Below are 20,178 nucleotides of genomic sequence, written 5' to 3' on the forward strand. Positions count from 1 at the left end.
ATAATCAAATTTGAAATTGGCTATGATTTTATTTTCTAAAAGTTGTATGACTTCAGTCCATGTTAATTTCCCCAAAATATGAATTCAGGGTCTTAGCACAATGCAACCTCAGATCTATGACAGTATTTTATTTGGCCCAGAAGTTCTGACTGAGATTCAACTTAATGTAAGATGAGAAAACTGAATAGGATTACAGAGAAAACTCTGAAAGCACGTCAGAGGGAGAAAAAAGACCAAGAAAAAAAGACTCAGCTGGGCACAGCAGCTCATGCCTGTAATCTCAGCACTTGGGGAGGCTGAGACAGGAGGATGACTTTAGCCCAGGAACTTGAGACCAGCCTGGGAAACACAGGGGAGACCCTGTCACTAAAAAACATTTAAAAATTATCCAGGTGTAGTGGTGCATGCCCATAGTTGTAGCTACTCTAGAGGCTGAGGTGAAAGGATCACTTGAGCCTGGAAGGTCGAGGCTGCAGCGAGTCATGATCATGCTGCTGCACCTCAGCCTGGGCAACAGAGAGAGACATTGTATCAAAAACTCACCAATGAAATATGTACTCGGCCGGGCGCGGTGGCTCAAGCCTGTAATCCCAGCACTTTGGGAGGCCGAGACGGGTGGATCATGAGGTCAGGAGATCGAGACCATCCTGGCTAACACGGTGAAACCCCGTCTCTACTAAAAAAATACAAAAACTAGCCAGGCGAGGTGGCGGGTGCCTGTAGTCCCAGCTACTCGGGAGGCTGAGGCAGGAGAATGGTGTAAACCCGGGAGGTGGAGCTTGCAGTGAGCTGAGATCTGGCCACTGCACTCCAGCCTGGGCGACAGAGCGAGACTCCGTCTCAAAACAAAACAAAACAAACAAACAAACAAAAAAAAGAAATATGTACTCACCAACTAAATATGTACTCACCAACTAAATATGTACTCACCAATGAAATATATACAAACAGCAAGTAATTCTTTCCCCAAACCTTACTTTCTGCTCAGAGACGTATGACACAATAGACTGTTCAGAGAGGGTCTTGGTGCCGACAAGCCCAACAATGGAGTCCTCCTTCAGGTAGGCACTGATGGATGCATGTTACTTACCTTTCTAGATGATGGACATTTCCCTCTTTTCTCTTTATATTTTCATGTTCCCCTTACATGTTTCTTAGGAAATCCTCTTTGGGGCAGGGCGCAGTGGCTCATGCCTGTAATCCCAGCACTTTGGGAGGCCGGGGTGGGTAGATCATGAGGTCAGGAGTTCGAGACCAGCCTGGCCAACGTGGTGAAACCCTCTCTCTCCTAAAGATACAAAAAATTAGCCAGGCGTGGTGGTGTGTGTCTGTAATCCTAGCTACTCGGGAGGCTGAGGCAGGAGAATTGCTTGAACCCAGGAGGCGGAGGTTGCGGTGAGCTAAGATCACGCCACTGCACTCCAGCCTGGGCAACAAGAGTAAAATTCTGTCTCAAGAAAAAAAAAAATCCTCTTTGAATATTGGTAAGTCATACATTTTTAATTTCATTTTATAGGTGAGTAAATGTACAGATGCTCAAAGAATTGAAATTATTTGAATGAAGCTAAACAACTAGTTTTTGGCAGAACCAGGAGGACTATCTGTGCTTTATTTTCTGTGTGTGGCTTACCCTCCTGTACCATAAACTGACTTTTTTATCTCTTATTCTCTTGTCTTTATATTTCTGCTACATTTTTCTTCCCTTATTTCCTATCTGAGACTGTAGCTTTCCAGTGGATCTACTCAGCCCTGTCATGGGCACAAAAGAACTGATGGAGTCTTGCCAGGAACTGGCTCCTGCAGGCTCCATTTCAACTATAGTTACAACATGTCTCAAGAGACCCACGAATCTCAGAGAGCTATTGCACAGCAGCTAGAGAGATCTAGGCCAATTTGGCAACACATATTGATGTACAAGGGAACAGAATTATCTGCTGAGACCCAGTACTTGGCCTGTGGATTGGAGTCTTCTCTATGAGAAATGCAACAACTTTTGCGGTTTGGCAGCTGATGCCTGCTTTCTCAAAAGCTATTGGGACATCAGGAGGGGACCATTATCTCTAGTCATATCATCATCATTTTATTTTTCATTTAGATACATTTCTGAACTTCCTTAAATTGTTGTTCCCATCAGGATTGCACAGCTAAGATTTCAACATTGAGCCGATGCCTGTGCTTGGTCAACTAAGAACAAGAAAGAAACAATGGATGTGGTTCTCATGAAGAAGAGAAGGGCAATAACTGATTTAAATGAGGTTCTAAAGTACTAGGAATAAAGTATGTATCATTATCAATTTTAAAACAGGTTTGCCATCAAAAAAAGTGTAAATTTAAAAAGTATAAAGCAGGAGAAAAGCAATGTGAACTCGAATGATGATATGGAGCAATGGAAATTATCTCCAGCCGTTTCAAATAGAAAATAAATGATTAAAAGATTATTAGGTTATTTCGCCTTAAAAATAAATAAAATGCTGATACATGCTATAATATGGATGAAACTTGAAGACATGATGCCAAGTGAAACAAGCCAGACACATAGATGAAAAAATACTGTATAATTCCATTGATAGGAGCTACCTAGAATAGACAAATTCAGAGACAAAAAGTAGAATAGAGGTTACCAGAGTTTGAGGGGAAAATGTAACAGGGAATTATTGTTTAACGGGTATAGAGTTTCTGTTTGGAATGAGGAATGGGTCCTGGAAATAGATGGTAGTGGTGGTTGAACAGCACAGTGAATGTACTTATGTCACGGAAATTCTATACTTAAGACTGGTTAAAATGATAAATTCAATATCATGTATATTTTACCACAATAAAGTACAATATTTGAGTTAAAAAAAATTTAGGTAGCTGAAGGACTCAACATGAGGACTGGAGAACCAAACTTGGTAGCTATGCAATTAGGAATTCCAGCCTGTATTGTGGAGCTGAATAATACGGAATGTCTCTCTCACCTTTGCCACTGTCACTCAGCTGACACTGTTGCTGATACTCTTTGCACCACATCAGCCTTGAACCAGCAACTGGAGCTAGTCTCAAGACTGCCTGAGGAACTCAGCCTTATTATGACATCCTGCATCACCAAAGACAATTCTCTGTAATTTCTGCTTTACATTACATACTTCTGATTCAAAGTTCTGGGAGGGGGCATCTGAAAGTTAGATCCTTGGCCATAACTACATCATAGATGCAAAAGAGGGTTGGCCAGGTGCTGTGGCTCAAGCCTGGAATCCCAGTACTTCGGGAATCCAAGGCAGGCAGATCACTTGAACCACGGAGTCCGAGACCAGCCTGGGCAACATGGCAAGACCGCTTCTCTACAATAAATACAAAGATTAGAGTGTGGTGGCACATGCCTATGGTTCCAGCTACTTTGGAGGCTAAGGTGGGAGGATTAGCTTGAGCCTGGGATGTTGAAGTCACAGTGAGCCAAGATCATGCCACTCTACTCCAATCTGGGGCAAGAGAGCAAGACCCTGTCTCCAGGAAAAAAAAAAAAAAGAATCTGGTAACAACATGCAGAATCTTTCCAGTTGCCACTACAAATAGCAAAGGAGTTATATCTCCAAGATGTGCAATGTGGGAATCCTGTAAGCAAGGAAAGGTGTTAAGATAGGCAGATATTAAGAATGAGAATGCCTATGTAGAAACAGTTTGATAAATTACTAATGGAAATTTAAATTCATATATGCCTACTAGAGAAAAATTTTTGCAAAGTGTAGCAAAAAAGTTGGAAAACTTCTAGAAAGCTAACCAACATATAGAGTACTATCCAAAGGAAATAAGAAGTAATAGACATTGGGTGTGGTGGATCACACCTGTAATCTCAGTGACTTGGAAGGCTGAGGCAGGAGGATTGTTGAGTCTAGGAGTTGGAGACCAGCCTGAGCAATGCAATGAAACCCAGACTCAAAATTAAAAAAAAAAAAAAAAAAAAAAAAAAAAAAAAAAAGGCCTTGTTTTGGGCTGCACAGGAGAACTTATCCCCCAATTGTTGGCTGTGCTACCTGCAGACAGCCATCGACTTGCCTTTGAAAATGCTTTCACTAAATAAAGTCATCTTGCCCAACGTCACAGCTCTTTTGAGAGCAATTTGTACCTGTGACTAGTTGACATGAGGGAGTAAAAGCTTTTCCCTTTTACCTCAACTTGGCTGCATTCTGAAGGATTACCCAGGTTTAGGGCTGGGTGGGCCAGCTAAAGCCTTCTTTGAGGCAGCATCATTCCCAACTCCTCCAGTCTAATCCTGCTTTCTCTCATTCCATTAAACAAATAGGGGACCTGACCTGAAAGCATTCCATAATACACTTCCTGCATGCTAAAATCCATCTCAGATTCTGCTTGCCGAGGAACCCAAACTGTGATACAGAGAACTGCCTGAAGATGGTGTATACACCATTGTTCATCACTGCATTATTTTAGCCATAAACATTTTTGAAAAAGGATTTCATTGAATCAGATATTAAGTAAAGCATTATTCATTCATAAAATAGTATTGATGGCTGCATAATATTCTCTTATAGATTTGTGTCATATTACTAACAAAATTAAAAGTAATACAAATAGCATAAATATTAATAAATTATATACCAGACAGAAAAGAGGAAAAGTCATATTTCTAAATGTTAATAGAAATCATACTTGGTGAGATGAGGAAAAATTTTTATCTTAGTACTTTCACTTGTATCCCAACTTTTCTACATTAAGTATATATCGTTTTTTAATTTTTTTTTAAATTTTACTTTCAGTGCTGGGATACATGTGCAGAACATGAAGGTTTGTTACTATAGGTATACATGTGCCATGGTGGTTGGCTGCACCCACCCACTCATCATCTACCTTAGGTATTTCTCCTAATGCTATCCCTTCTCTACCCTCCCACTCTCCAACAGGCCCCGGTGTGTGATGTTCCCCTCCCTGGGTCCGTGTGTTCTCTCATTGTTCAACTCCCACTTACGAGTTGAGAATATGCAGTGTTTGGTTTTCTGCTCCTGTGTTAGTTTGCTGAGAACGATGGTTTCCATGTCCCTGCAAAGGACATGAACTCATCCTTTTTTATGGCTATATAGTATTTCATGGTGTATATGTGCCACAGTTTCTTTATCTAGTGTATCATTCATCGGCATTTGGGTTGGTTCTAAGTCTTTGCTTTGTGAACAATGCCACAATAAACGTACGTGTGCCTGTGTCTTTAGAGTAGAATGATTTACAATCCTTTGGGTATTTACCCAGTAATGGGATTGCTTGGTCAAATGGTATTTCTGGTTCTAGAACCTTAGTGAATCACCACACTGTCTTTCACAATGGTTGAACTAATTTACACTCCCACCAACAGTATAAAAGCATTCCTATTTCTCCACATCCTCTCCAGCATCTGTTGTTTCCTGACTGTTTAATGATCACCATTCTAACTGGCATGAGATGGTATCTCATTGTGTTTTTAATTTGCATTTCTCAAATGACCAGTGATGAGCTTTTTTTCATAGTTTGTTGGCTGCATAAATGTCTTCTTTTGAGAAGTGTCTGTTCATATCCTTCACCTACTTTTTGATGGGATTTTTTTTTTCTTGTAAATTTAAATTCTTTGTAGATTCTGGATGTTAGCCCTTTGTCAGATGGATAGATTGCAAAATTTTCCTCCCATTTTGTAGGCTGCCTGTTCACTCTGATGATAGTTTCTTTTGCTGTGCAGAAGCTCTTTAGTTTAATTAGATTCCATTTGTCAATGTTGGCTTCTGTTGCCATTACTTTTGGTGTTTCAGTCATGAAGTCTTTGCCCTTGCCTATGTCCTGAATGGTATTGCCTAGGTTTACTTCTGGGGTTTTTATGGTTTTAGATCTTACGTTTAAGTCTTTGATCCATCTTGAGTTAATTTTTGTATAAGGTGTAAGGAAGCAGTCCAGTTTTAGTTTTCTGCAATGACTAGCCAATTTTTCCAACACCATTTATTAAATAGGGAATCCTTTACAGATTGCTTGTTTTTGTCAGGTTTGTCAAAGTTCAGATGGTTGTAGATGTCTGGTGTTGTTTCTGAGGCCTCTGTTCTGTTCCATTGGTCCATCTCTCTGTTTTGGTACCAGTACCATTCTGTTTTGGTTACTATAGCCTTGCAGTATCATTTGAAGTCAGGTGATGTGATGCCTCCAGCTTTGTTCATTTTCTTTTTTTTTTTTTTTTTTTCCGGGGGGGTGGGGATGGAATCTTGCTCTGTCACCAAAGCTAGAATGCAGTGGCACCATCTTGGCTCACTGAAACCTCCGTACCCTGGGTTCAAGTGATTCTCCTGCCTCAGCCTCTTGAGTAGCTGGGATTACAGGTGCCTGCCATCCTGCTTGGCTAATTTTTGTATTTTTAGTAGAGACAAGGTTTCACCAATTTGGCCAGGCTGGTCTCGAACTCCTGACCCTCGTGATCCTCCCAAAGTGCTGGGATTACAGGCGTCAGCCACCGAGCCTGACCAAGCATACATCTTTTCACAGAAGAAAATTAAATAAGTATATTATATTTGTGATTTGTCCAGATTTTAAAATAACGTTGTCAAACTATTTAAAGTAACAAATAGTTTTAACTTTGTGTGAAGTGGGAGCAACATAAACAACTTAGTCATCTTAGTCATTTAATATTGAGATGTCAGATATATCCCAAGAGTATGGACTTTAATATGAGGTGAAGGAGATAAACAGTTTAATGTTCACAAGAAGTTGCCTTCACAATAAATTATATACCATAATTTTCATGCTTAGGAATTTTTTTATAACAATAGTATTCGCTTAGCATACTACTAACAGTAATAGTGATATTGTATTGGTGTTGGGCATTGTAGCAGACTACCCAGGCCTAGTTGCTAAAAAGTGTCTAACATTGTCAAGTGAAGGCCTTTTTATGGAAGCCGCAAAAGAGACAAGGTGAATTCAAGGGCAAATGTACCAATGTGGCTACAGATTTTGTTAGAGGTGCTTTTTCCTGAGTTAGGATCTTCCCTGACAAGGTGGATCTCAGTATCTCCACACAGCTGTGCCACTCTTGCGTTGGCCCACTTCGGAGAGAGAAAAAAATTGAGAATAAAAGAATATGTGAGACTTGCTTATCACCCCAACCATTTCCATATTGTTTCATATTACATTCAGATACTAGCGCATGCATATTATTTAGTTTACGCTTAAGAGATGGATTCTATGAACAAAGACATATAATAAGAGAATGTTAAAAACCTGATATTAATAATATTGGATGCACCAACTGAAAAATAGCAATGTAACACTTAAGAAATAAGGGTGTCTTTGAATGATGGGAACATACTAGTTAAGTGGCTGAGAAAGCACGTACTTCTGAAAAACATTTACTCTGGGAAGCAGTAATAAGGTTTATACACATTTTGCTTTAATTTTTAAAATGATATCTGGAAATGGAAGTTAAAAACAGTTAATTGGTTAGCCTTTATACAATTAAACTGATAGGAAAGAAGAGAATGTTATTAAGTAAACAAGAGAAACAACTATAAATTTTGAAATTAGTGAACAGGAGGACTGACAGTACAGAACATAAAAACCAGTAATTTGGAAGATAAACTTAAGGAATTACTCCAAAATACCAAGGAAACACAAAGTGAGAAAGAATATGATAAATGAGAATACTGGCTATCAGAGATTTCAAGGGAATCCTCGGTGCTAGTAAAGAAGGGAGAACAATGAAAGAGACTCGAGACACAGAAAGAAAGAAAAAGAGTTTTGCAGTGATGAAAGCCTATTAAATATAGTTAATTATACCTAACCTGTCTGGAGCACTTGAAACATGATATGGTTTGGCTCTGTGCCCATCCCCCCAAATCTCGTTTTTTTAATTGCTATTATCTCCACATGTTGAGGGAGGGATCTGGTGGGAGGTGATTGGATCATGGGGGTGGTTTCCCCCATATTGTTGTCATGATAGTAAATTCTCAAGAGATCTGATGGCTTTATAAGTGTTTGACAGTTCCTCCTTCACACACATCTTCCACCATGTAAGATGTTCCTGCTTCCTCTTTCATCATGATCGTAAGTTTCCTGAGGCCTCCTCAGCCATGTGGAACTCTGAGTCAATTAATCCTCCTTTCTTTATAAGTTACCCAGTCTCAGGTGGTATTCCTTAGAGCCATGTGAAAACAGACTAATACAAAATGTTATCTACTTCCTTGTGTCAGCTGTCTATTGCTGCATAACAAATATCTCCAAACCATAACAACTTAAATAAAACAACACAATTATCATACGGTTTCTGTGGGTGTGTAATCTGGACAAAATTCAGCTGCATCCTCTACTTCAGGGTGTCTCACAAGGCTGAAGTCAAGATTCAACTGGGAAGGAACCTAATTCCAAGCTTATTCAGTGGTTGTTGGCAGACTTCACTTCATTTGAGGGTCTTTGAACTCGGGCTTATTTTCTTAATGACTGCTAGCCAGAGGCCACCTTCAATTCCTTAACACATGGTAGTGATTTCCAAAGTGGATAGTAAAATCTTAATTGTAATAATAACCCTTTCCATATTCTCTGATTGCAACCAACTAAAATTTGTTTTTTTCATGCATACTTCATTATTTTATAAAAAACTAAAAGCATTCCCAAAGCCCATATAAAAGCAGTAATTTGGTGAGTTGTAATAAGCAGACAAACACTATGGTATCTTAGAGTAACTGGATACAAACATAATTTAACCTGATAATGTTACTGTTTTAAAGTAGAGAGGGTAAAAATAACTAATGATAAAAACAGGTTCGGTGGCATATCTGAGGTGGTTAAATGTCAAATAAGCGGAATTCCCTTAAAGTTAGAAAGTTACAGCTGTAAGTGTGGAAACGGTATTGTGAAATCAAAGTCTGTTCCAAACTCCTCTGCAGTTCAGCTGAAAGGGAAACATTGTAGGACTTGGGTTCACAGCTCCATGATAAAACACCAGTTTTCCTGTCATTGTACTGCATTATTTCTCTTCAAATAGGAATTATGACGTATCTGCATCAGAGACCTGGTGACATCATTTAGGAACTTACAGGAATGTTCACATGCCACCGCTTGAGAGTGTATGGTTTAGTTTTTGCTTGGGTTATGGTACATGGCTAGTTGAGGATTCACAGGTTTAAGATTTCCATTCCATCAGTATAAAAAAGGATTATATGAATCGATTACTGGGGTCAGGTATTACACACACACACACACACACACACACACACACACACACACAGAAAAGACTCATAAGTTGGTCACAAGTACATAATGGCTTTCCAGGAAATAGGGATTTATTTACAGATGAGGGGAGGGTCTTCTGAAACATCACAGGGCAGATAAAACTCTACTTTTTAAGTTGTTCTTGTGCAAATGCCACATGGAAAGAAAACCTCTATCCTTGACAGTGATTTGATCAGTGGATTCTGGATTTCCTGAGGATTGAGCTTCACTTTTGAGGCCAGAGTGAACTCATCTAGAACCTCATACTGCAAGGGTAAATGAACCATAAAGTTCCTCATGAAGAGACAGACAGGTCTGTGGGGACGAGGTGAGTGATGGAAACTGGTGAAGCAGACAAATACAAGAAAAACTGTAGCTGTGAAGATGAACTAAAACATGTTCCCTGATTATGGAAACAACTACTTTACCAGTTAGGATGATCTCTGTTGAAAATGAGAGAAAATCCAACTCAAATGGCTGAAACAACAAGGAAAATGTATGTCTCATATAACAAGGAGTACCCAGAAAGTGTGAGGTAACTCCAGCAGTCATTAATCTACCTACCAGTTCAGTGACATCATTGAAAGGCCAGGTTTTATTCTTTTCATCTTTCTGCTCTATCTATCTTCTTCAGCCTTCATAATCACAATGTGGAGTGCAGCAGTACCAGGTAGAGTATTCAGATGCCCATATCCGGAAAACTTTGCCAGAAATGTCCTAACATAATTCCTCTCTTGTCTTATTGGGAAAAAAAGGGCAGGGGGAGGAAAATAAAATCATCTCCAAGTCAACTACTAGCAAGGAAAAAATAAGGTTATTATAATTGACTTAAAGTGATAGATATTTATCCATGAAATGGAGATAGGATATTTTTTCCTAGAAGTGGGCAGGTGAACAAAATTAGGGTTCTAAAAGCAAGGAAGGAAGGGGATTATTTGATAGGCAACCAGTAGTGTTTGCTATGTTACCCATCAACTAAGCTGACGGTTGCTATGGGCAATGTAATTCTATTGTTGACAAAGCATCGGATTACTTTTTGATTACATTGACAAAGCTGAGAATCTGGATGTTTATGCAAGATCTCTCAATTTTTAAATATTAGCAACATATTCAAAACATTTAAAAGTACAATGTGTCCAATATCATTCAGACCAAATAAAATATATTTGCAGTGCAAACATGGCCTACAGGTCACCAGTTTGCAACCTCTGGTTTATCCGATTAATTTAACTGAAATTTTCTCCAGTTAAAAAGTGAAAACCACTTTAACCATGCCACTAATTAATTATACAAATATATATGATAAAACATTTTTTAATTCACAGTTTTACTAAATTGTAGAAAACCTCACATGGTATAGCTAATAATGATTTCAGAAGCTAATGTAGGAAAGAGATCCACAAAACAGAATGTTTACATCATTTTCTTAAATGAGATTCTAATTTGACAAGTTAATGGTTAAAGCAATCAAGATGTTGCTACCCATTTAATGGATGTACAATTTTCTTATTCTTCCAAGATTAGTGTAATGTTTTATGTTTTGTTTTCATTAGAGAATGAATCAATTCCTATTAAAGATTTTAACTTCCCAGATATTTCTTTACAATCACTTTCCTTCTTATAAGAATGGATAATTGAAATTTTAAACTCATGCAAAGGTTCTCAGGCATATGTCCCTCTTGAAAATTTTCTTTAGTCTCTTCAAAGTCTAACACAAATCAGAAAATGTTAACCTTCTTGAGTCAAGAGTAAATACTAGTGAAAAATAAGTGTATTTCTCTGCCATCCAGATTTTCCAGTTTTCCAAGTTGATAATTTAGCCATCAGTTCTTGTTTAGCTGTTGCCTCATGCTTTTGGATTTGAGTCCTAAAAAAGACAGAACTTTTAAATGATCAACTTTCTTCAAAAATTTAGATATTTATTATGAAACTGAACTATGAAGAAATCAAAATTATCTGAAGTCACAGTTTCTATTTCATAGGTCACTTGATACAGCAAAAATGAAGCAGCAGAAACGAGAGGACAGGAAGGGAGTGAGAAAAACACCACATGAAGTTCTAAACATCTATCTGGTAATTAGCATAATATGGAGAAGGTGTAGGGGACCTTCTCCATATTAGGTAGGAGAGTTATAGGATACTAATTCTATAGAAAGTTTCTTCTCATGTTCATCCTTATGGAATATTTCTGAGAAAATAAATAATATTGGTGTCTACATAGCTTTCTAGCTGAGGCCCTTCTAATTTCTCCCTTTTTAATTGTTGGCCATACTCAGAAGGAAGACATTCATGTCAGCACCCATCTCCAAATCATACAGATAATGTTCTTAGTAAATTTTTTCTAAAAAGACACGTGGGCCTTCTCTTCTTGATAGTGGGAGATAATACAAGAAGATAATTTGGCTATAGATCTCTTAGGTGTAGATGTTCAATTATCCTTGAAAAGAGTAGCGGGAAGTGCTTTTGTGTCTTTATGCTACATTAATTATAAAAACAATGGTATGTCATTAGAAATGCTATGCTTGTCCCATCTTAGCTATATTTATTTCCTTAATGAAATTATTTCTTACCTCTTCTTCACTCATTTAAATTCTCCGCAACTTTCAGGGTCCAGTTCAAATTCCAACTACTCAACTAATGAATATTCATCCTACTTTAACCACTCCGAACCCACTGAATTTCTCCTCACCATATTTTTCTTGTCAGTGTCACTCATCTTGGGTGATACTACAAATAACAGTTGAGGAATCAAGTACTCCATTTTTATATGACTTGTTTTCTCACTAACAATGTGAAATTCCTTGAAAGATAAAAACCTCAAATTTTAGTCTTTCTTATTTACCCACAGCAGAATACCAAGCACAAGAAACATGGTCAGGAGTCATTTAAGGAGTAAATGTACTGTAATTCTTACTTCATGAGCACCTGACTTTTATTCCAGGTTGGCCTCTATATCGCCTGTTTTTCGTACCCTACCTCCTACAGAAAACTATGACTAATAATAGGCCTTATTATATCTATCTATAATATATATATATTATGTAAAATATCACATAATACAATTTTATCTCCTCTTAAGCATCCAGAAATAAATCTTTGAAGGAGACATTTTGTCTCACACAGCAGAGCTATTTATCATTTCTCAATAATTACGTAACAGTAACACTTTTATAATGAAACATCAATACCCATACTAATTTATAGACAGTAAGTGGGCCTTGCTTTTTTAGATATCCCTGGGACAAATGTGCTGTGATATCTCTAGTGAACCTCAAGAGCACACATCCTGATAAATAACCCATGCATTTGGAGACAGTATTTGCAATGAGCAGAAGAGATATTAAAAATTCACCAGTGGCTACCTGATACTTACAAGGAAAGAAGATGATATAGGTGCAGGAATTGGCGGTGGTGGAAAATCTGGCTTTGTAATTAGCTAGTAAAAGGATAAAAAAAATTAAATTCAAAGATTGGGTCCCAAAAATAGGTGCGCATGAAAAGGCTTGTATCATTTTCAGAAACGGAGAAGCTGCGACCCCACCCATGAGAATATTGTAAACATACCAGTTTGATTGCTTTCATTTAGTTGCACACACACAATTGAGACCTAAGTCCAATGCCAGTAGGTATCTGATGAAGATGACTGCTATAAACTGTATGTTTGTGTCACCCCACAATTTCGTATGTTGAAACCCTAATCCCCAGAATGATGGTATTTGGAGGTGAGACCTTTTGGAAGTAATGAGGTCATGAGGGTGTAGCTCTCATGATAGGATTAATGCCCTTATAAGAAGAGGCACAAGAGAGATGTTCTCCCTCTGCTATGTGAGGGTACAACAAAAAGACAGCTGTCTACAAGCCAGAAGGCTGCTTCACCAGACACCAGATCTGCCAGCTCCTTGAACTTGGACTTCCCAGTCTCCAGAATGTAAGAAGTAAATATCTGTTGTTTAAGCCACTCAGTCTATGCTCATTTAGTTACAGCAGCCTGAGCTGATGAAAACAGTGGTACTCTGTTAAGCAGATTAGTCCTCTTCTTGTCACAAGTTGGCATGGAGTGGCATGCATGTTCACATTTTATATTTTCAAAATATTTTGCAGAAGAATTTGTGTTTTATATTAATATTCACATAGATTTCAATATTGTCCTGAAGAAATAATGAAGTGTTGTGGGCTATGACTTTCACCGATATTTCCTGGAGATTGAACTAGGGTGATGATATTTAAAAGAAGTTGCGAACTCACGAAAGAGGCTGGGGGCTCATTGCCTTCTACTGGCAGATCATACACATGGAGCTTCATCTGACTCATCTGAAAAGAAGAATGAATCTTTCAGAATGAACCATTAATTTCATAAGCACAGTTTTTATGGAAGCAGACTTTTCAAGGCATGGAAGATTGGAACTAAGCTGACCAGATAGAAAACCACAGTGGTCCAGCTGGCGTATTCCATAGAAGTATTTCCCAGAGCTGTAATGAAAAGTTGTCATCAATAAATGATTACCAATGTTATCATTAACCAACTTCAGCTAAAATCTTTAAATTTACAGGACATGAGTAGGACATTTGGGTTATAAATATTACATGTATTATCATACAGACATATGTATTTTTGGATCTATTGGTCAATTTGCAAGGAAATAACCTAGAGTCAGCAAGAGGGAGTGTGTGTGTGTGAGAAAGAAAGAGGCAGAGATAGAGACAGGACAGACAGACATCTGGTATGTCCCTTTTTGTTCTCCTTATTCTGTTTGCATTTCATGAACCCCAGCAAAGTGGCTCTGCATTTTAGGGACTCTCTTTTGCATTTAATAAAAGGCAAAGGAGACACTTCTGAATGTGGAATTGCAAAACACTGCTGGGTAGAAAGGATAGGTAGTCAGGATAAGAGTGTGAGAGAAACGCAAAGTGGGGCCATGGTAATCACAGCCCAAACTATATAGTTCACCTCTTGCGGTTGAACAGCCTTTACCATCTGGGGTTTCCTCTTCTGCTTGTGTGGCCTGGTGCCAGTGGTAGATAGTGGCCTGTAAGAGAGAAACACATGGTATCAATTGACTTAGCAGCTCCTTCAGCATGACAGGGAAACTCGGTAGAAGATTCCCAGCTTCTTTTTCCCATTGTGTCTTTCTTGCCTGTTGCCTGGGTTTTATTTGCTCCCTGGGTCATTTTCAGTTTTACTTCCCTATCAGCCTCCTTCATTGCCCTGTCATTCATAATCACTACTCACTTTCTTTTTGTTCTCTACAGATCCCGATTTCTAAAAATGATAGTGTTGAATCCAAATTTATCTAAATTGTTTTGTTAATGTCATATTCAATATTAAACTCATCATGGGTAAATAAATCATTCTTTCTTTAAAAATACTAAAAAACAAACAAAAAAAAAACCCACTGTGGTACCAGAATCACACTTGTGAGACCAACCCAGGCTCCACCACTTACACTGCAAGACTGAAAGTATGTTTGCTAATCTCTCTGAGCTTGTTTCTACATCCATCAAAATGTGAAGTTCCTAACCTTGCACAATTGTGTTAGGGTTAACGTAAAACACTCTTCATCTGTAAAATGAAACTAATAACCACTTTATGAAGTTCTTGTGACATTTAAATGAGATAATAGACATAAAAGGGCTTAGCACGGGGCCGGGTGTGGAGACTCACACCTGTCATCCTGGCACTTAGGGAAGCCAAAGTGGGTGGATCATTTGAGGTCAGGAGTTCAAGACCAGCTTGGCCAACATGGTGAGACCCTGTCTCTACTAAAAACACAAAAATTAGCCCGGTGTGGTGGTACATGCCTGTAATCCCAGCTACTCAGGGGACTGAGATAGGAGAAGTGCTTGAACCTGGGAGGTGGAGGTTGCAGTGAGCTGAGATCACAGTATTGCACTCCAGCCCGGGCCACAGAGGGAGACTCCATCTCAACAAACAAACAAAAAAAAAAAAGGGGGGGAAGGGGGCCAGTGCTTAGCACAGTGCTTATCATATAGTGATCAATTAATGCTAGATATTTTATGATAAATTCAAAATCCATCATAATGAGTTAATATCTCTTATTATTAATTATAAATATGGTGACTAACAGAAGGAAAACATTTCTAGATGTGAAGGATTTCTCAGTTAAAGAGAAACCTAGCTTCTGGTCCAAAAAGACTGTATCTGCATGTATTTCTGAATATTAGAAGTAAACCAATTCAATTTGAAAGGGTAGGTTATACATTGAATTTAAAGTAAAATAAGGGTCAAAGAGTCCCTACAGCAAGATAAGATAAAGGATCACCTCTGATCTTTCTTCTGCTTTTCTCTGGAGCTCTGTTGGCGGATTACTATAGCAACCACCAGAGAAATGACCGCCATTGGGAACAGCACAGCAACCACAATGGAGAAGTCTGCAGCAGAGAACAGGGACCCGCTGAGAACTACAGAAACACACATCTGCACATCACACTAGTCCTTGTTTCTTTACTTAGTACACATTCCCGCTACCCTTTTCTCTAATGAGCATAAACTGCCATAGCCAGTAAAATGAAAATGTATTTTGATCAGATAATTACATTAATATTTAGATAGAAGAAATATACATGAAATCTATAGGAAACATTTAACATGAAATAAGTTTAAAAAATCATAATATTGAGAATACTTAGAAGGGCTAATGTTTGTAACCATTGGAAAATGAGCTGGGAGATTAGAGGAGAATATACAGTAAGGAAGATGGCAAAAAAGAAATGAAACATTTTTGAAAAGCAGTCTTGGAATAAAACAGAGAAAAAGAAACTAAAACTTTGAAAATACATTCCTGTCAGTAGTAAATAAGAAGCTGAGGTGTGACTAGAGAACTGATAGACAAATAATTGAGTGTTTCACTGATGTTGATCTACACTGGAATTACAGACAGAAAGGAAGTTATGTGACCTTGAGAATGAGGAAATGCTTTAAACAAATATTCCTGGGCCCCCGTGGTGTTTTTTTCTTTTAATGACAAATTTAAATAATGAATATAACTTTAATCTTTTGCTCGCAACTGTTCATTTCTCTTACAATAATTGGAAGCCACAAGAGACCAGGAAGTAAAAGATTGAAGAATAATGCCAACAGTTACCATTCTCTTTTTACAGAAATCAGCAAACCAATAGCAAGGTGAATATTTGTATAAATGCAAGAAAAGCTCACAAGTTTGCGCACACACACATGGAGATAGAGGTAGTCGCATCAGAAGCAGAATTCTAGGTAAGACAATGACTTTAGTTCAAATATTCACTACTCTCCACCCTCCACAAGATTCCAATCCAAAAAGTCAAAGGAAAATAAAACATGAAGCATTCTGTTATCATGTAGATATATTCAGAATGAAAAATACACACTTGCACAAATGTCAGAACTGTATTTTCAGAAGAATGACATATTAGCAGAGAAATAAATGGGAATTTGGCAGTACTTTACAAACACACCGAACTTGAAAAGAGCTAACTAAAATTGGGGCATAAGACAGATGAAAGTATAATAACGGAAGGTTTGCAGGTGAAGATAGAAATCACTGAAGAGAAAGTGCAGCCTCTTCTTGTTTCTGGTAATGGTGGATTAGGAAATTGAGACCAACCTGCCCATTAAAAATATCTTTAATTTTTTTGCAAACAAAAGCTTCCCAAAAGTATAGAAGAACTTCAGAGTTAGATAAAATTACTTTGTAGAGATTAGTGAGTGGTCAAGAACCCAGAGAGACGGAAAAGAAAATAATCCTAGGTAGAAGTTCAGAAACGCAGAAAGAAATGAAAGGCAAATGAACCAATAGCAAACCCTAATGTAAACTGTGGACTTGGGGTGATAATGATGTGTCAATGTAGGTTTATGGAATATTTGTTACCATCAACAAATACTCCATGGGAGTGGGGGATGTTGACGGTGAGGAAAGCTGTTCAGGAGCGGGAGGTGCCGGCTATATGCCAACTATCTGTACTTTCTCTTCAATTTTGCTGTGAACCTAAAACTGCTCTAGAAAAGAAAGTTTTTTTTTTTTTTTTTAAAGCAAATGAAGTGGGAAGTTTCAGGATAATCATTAAAATATAAAAGAAATGCATAACATTCAAGTTAATAAAATAATAGAATCAATAAGTATAAGAAAGGAGAGAAAAGGGAACATAAACAGGAAAGACAAATAGAAACTATATAATTGTGGATTTATGCCCAAGTGTATCAGTAATTACATTTAATTTAAAGGGACTATGTACCTTAGTTAAAGAAACGAACAAAAACCAAAGATGTGAGTACTGCTAAAAAATATATGTGCATGCTTTCTTTAATAAAACAAAGACAGATTTAAAACATGATTCAGAAAGGATAAAAATAAAAATATGGAAAAATGTTACTCCAGTGCAAATACAGACCAAAAGAAATATGCTACAGCTCTATAGTCTCCAGGAACTGTAGATTCTCAAAGGTGAGAAGTGTACTAGATAGACACAGAACCATTTCATAATGATACGCTGTTCATTAATTTGGAAGATGCAACACTCTAAACTTGTATGTACATAATAATATGCTCTCAAAGTATAAAAGTGTTGATAGAGCCAGAAGTAGTAATCAAATTCACAATTATAGTGGGGGTATTTTAACACTCCTAGCACAGTAATTGGTAGAACAAACAAACAATGTTAGGATTAATTTATATATTAGACAATTAGTAAGCTTGATATAATATCTGGAGAATACTACAGAACACATGTATGAAAAAAAAGTCACAGTCCAATTATCACCCATGAATGTAAACTAAAAGCAAAAAAATACAAATTCTTCCAGAGAATATAAATGAACACTCTAATATACTTTATGTGACTAGCATAACATTGATACCAAAATTCAGCAATTTTTTCAGTATGAAAAAATCACAGTCCGATATCACCCAAGAGTGTAAAATAAGAGTAAACATCCTTCAATATATAAAAAAGATACTATTTCTAAGTTAGGTTTATTCAAAGGTTGCAAAGTTAGATAAATGTTCACAAACCAATTGATTTATTTGACAGTACTAATAAAGGGGGAAACATTTTAATAAATAAGGAAGTATTTGAAAGAGTTCTTAGAAACTTGAAAGACAACTAGTGGACTTCCTTAATCCAATCACTAGAATGGATGATCTTGAAAGCATAAGGTAGAGAAAACGAAGAAAATGAGCATAGAAAAATTTCATACATACAAACTTTAAAGACTTGGTGATAATGATGTGTCCGGTTATGTTTATGGACGTAACAAATGTACCTCTCTGGTGACAGATGTTGATAGTGAGGGAAGCTGTGTTTCCTGTGTTTACAAACTTTATATACATGGAATTATATAACCAGAAGTTGTTGTTTAAGGATGTGTATTTAGGAAACAAAACTACAAAGAAAAGTAACAAAATGATTATGATCAAAGACAGATGAATGCCCAACCCTTAGAGAAAGAGGGGAGTTCAGACTGAAAAGAGGCAGGAAAGCAGATGTCTGGGTCTATTTCTTGGCCCTTATTGTATTACATGAGTGTTCATTTTATAATCAGGTTTGCCTTTATATTTACATCTTTATTATATTTTACAAACAAAAATATGGTGTTAACAATAATCTTGAAAGCCAATGGCTGTGTATGGTCATGTTGTAGGGCAGTGCTCTTAACCTTTGTTATGCTGCAAATCATTCTGGCAATCTGATAAAGTCTATAAACCCCTTTTCTGAGTGTTTCTAAATTCATTCATAAAAGGCATAAGATTTAAAGGAAGCTACTGATGGTGGGATACCATTGTCAAAATATTATAAAACAATTTATGGTGTAGTAAAGTATCTGTTTATTAACCTCTGAAATAATAAGTTCTAACAGTGGATCAGTAACTACCAAAATTTCAAACAAATGATACTCGTGGTAATTGGAGATACATCCAACAACTGCAATGAGATATTGAAGTATTTGTAATTTATATTGGTGACAAAGTCATGGAATATTGCTAATAGTATTATGGTTTATAAGCCATACATTCCCATAATTGTAGAACATTCTACACTTTAGAATTTAATGAAAATAAAAATGTAATTTTTTTCCCATTCAAGTTTAGATTTAGGACCCTAGCTATAGTAAAAATTGTTATCCTCTAGGGTCTGTCTTCTTGGTGCAAGGACACTTCTGAACTAGGAAATGTTCCTCAGTCTGTCTGAGGCTTTTCCTGATGGTTAGATAAGAAATAGCACTGAAAGGGCACTGAACCCACTAACACAATGCCCTGAAAAAAGCAAGGCTTGGGGGATAAAGTTGAATTTTGATACAGTGGTTTCAACAAACAGTAAGTTGAGACAAGCTTCCACTGTATGTATTTTGCACTTCTCCAGCTACCTCCTTATCCTGCTAAAATACAAATTTCATGTAATATACTGTAAATTTGTATCACTAGTCCTCCAAGTTCAAAATTTTGAGAAATACTTTTTAACAGTGCTTATCAGAATTAATTCAACCTTATTGGATGATAACTGAAGAAGAAAAAGCGTCGGTCGAATCAAAAGATTAGGTATAAAATAACACATAGAAGTAGAAGTATATATAAAATGTATACTTTCAGAAAAAGAATATAAAGAATCAAATTTAGGGTACTCTTAATGCAATTAAAATATAGACTGCAAAAAAACTAGTTATGAAACAGAAAACCAACTGGGATAAAAAAATTTTCAAAGAGACATAAAAATGCCACTGAATACTTTTAAATGTCACTATGAGTAACAAGAGAATTAACATTGCTAAAATGTTTATATTAAGATACAGAGAATAATCTTGAAAACTTCCCCAGAATTAACAAGAAAATGACCCAATATGCAATATAATATGGAGATCACACAGTAGAGATATTTTGTATAAATAATTTACATTTCTGATTCAGAAACCAGAAAACTGAAACAAAATAAATTTTAAAACCTAAAACAATAGAAATATTTCTTAAACTGAAGAAAAAAAACAATGAG

The 20,178-nt window shown here is 37.0% G+C and overlaps 1 protein-coding gene across 2 annotated transcripts in view; it reads right to left on the reverse strand.

The window, feature by feature from the left end:
- Positions 1-6,486: 6,486 nt before the first annotated feature.
- ADAM28 (ADAM metallopeptidase domain 28) overlaps positions 6,487-20,178 on the reverse strand; it is a 72,461-nt gene continuing 58,769 nt past the window's right edge. The window contains exons 18-22 of one of the 2 annotated variants that reach the window (XM_017885573.1): positions 15,483-15,591; positions 14,150-14,228; positions 13,447-13,512; positions 12,575-12,637; positions 9,251-11,068 (exon numbers count right to left, since the gene is read on the reverse strand). In XM_017885573.1, coding sequence (XP_017741062.1) covers positions 11,048-11,068; positions 12,575-12,637; positions 13,447-13,512; positions 14,150-14,228; positions 15,483-15,591 — 338 coding nt within the window. In that variant the 3' untranslated portion in view covers positions 9,251-11,047. Of the gene's footprint in view, positions 11,069-12,574; positions 12,638-13,446; positions 13,513-14,149; positions 14,229-15,482; positions 15,592-20,178 lie in introns of both variants that reach the window. The other variant, XM_017885579.1, reaches the window with a different exon arrangement.

This window comes from Rhinopithecus bieti, unplaced genomic scaffold (genome assembly GCF_001698545.2).
Source record: "Rhinopithecus bieti isolate Rb0 unplaced genomic scaffold, ASM169854v2 scaffold_315, whole genome shotgun sequence".
Lineage (NCBI taxonomy): Eukaryota > Metazoa > Chordata > Mammalia > Primates > Cercopithecidae > Rhinopithecus > Rhinopithecus bieti.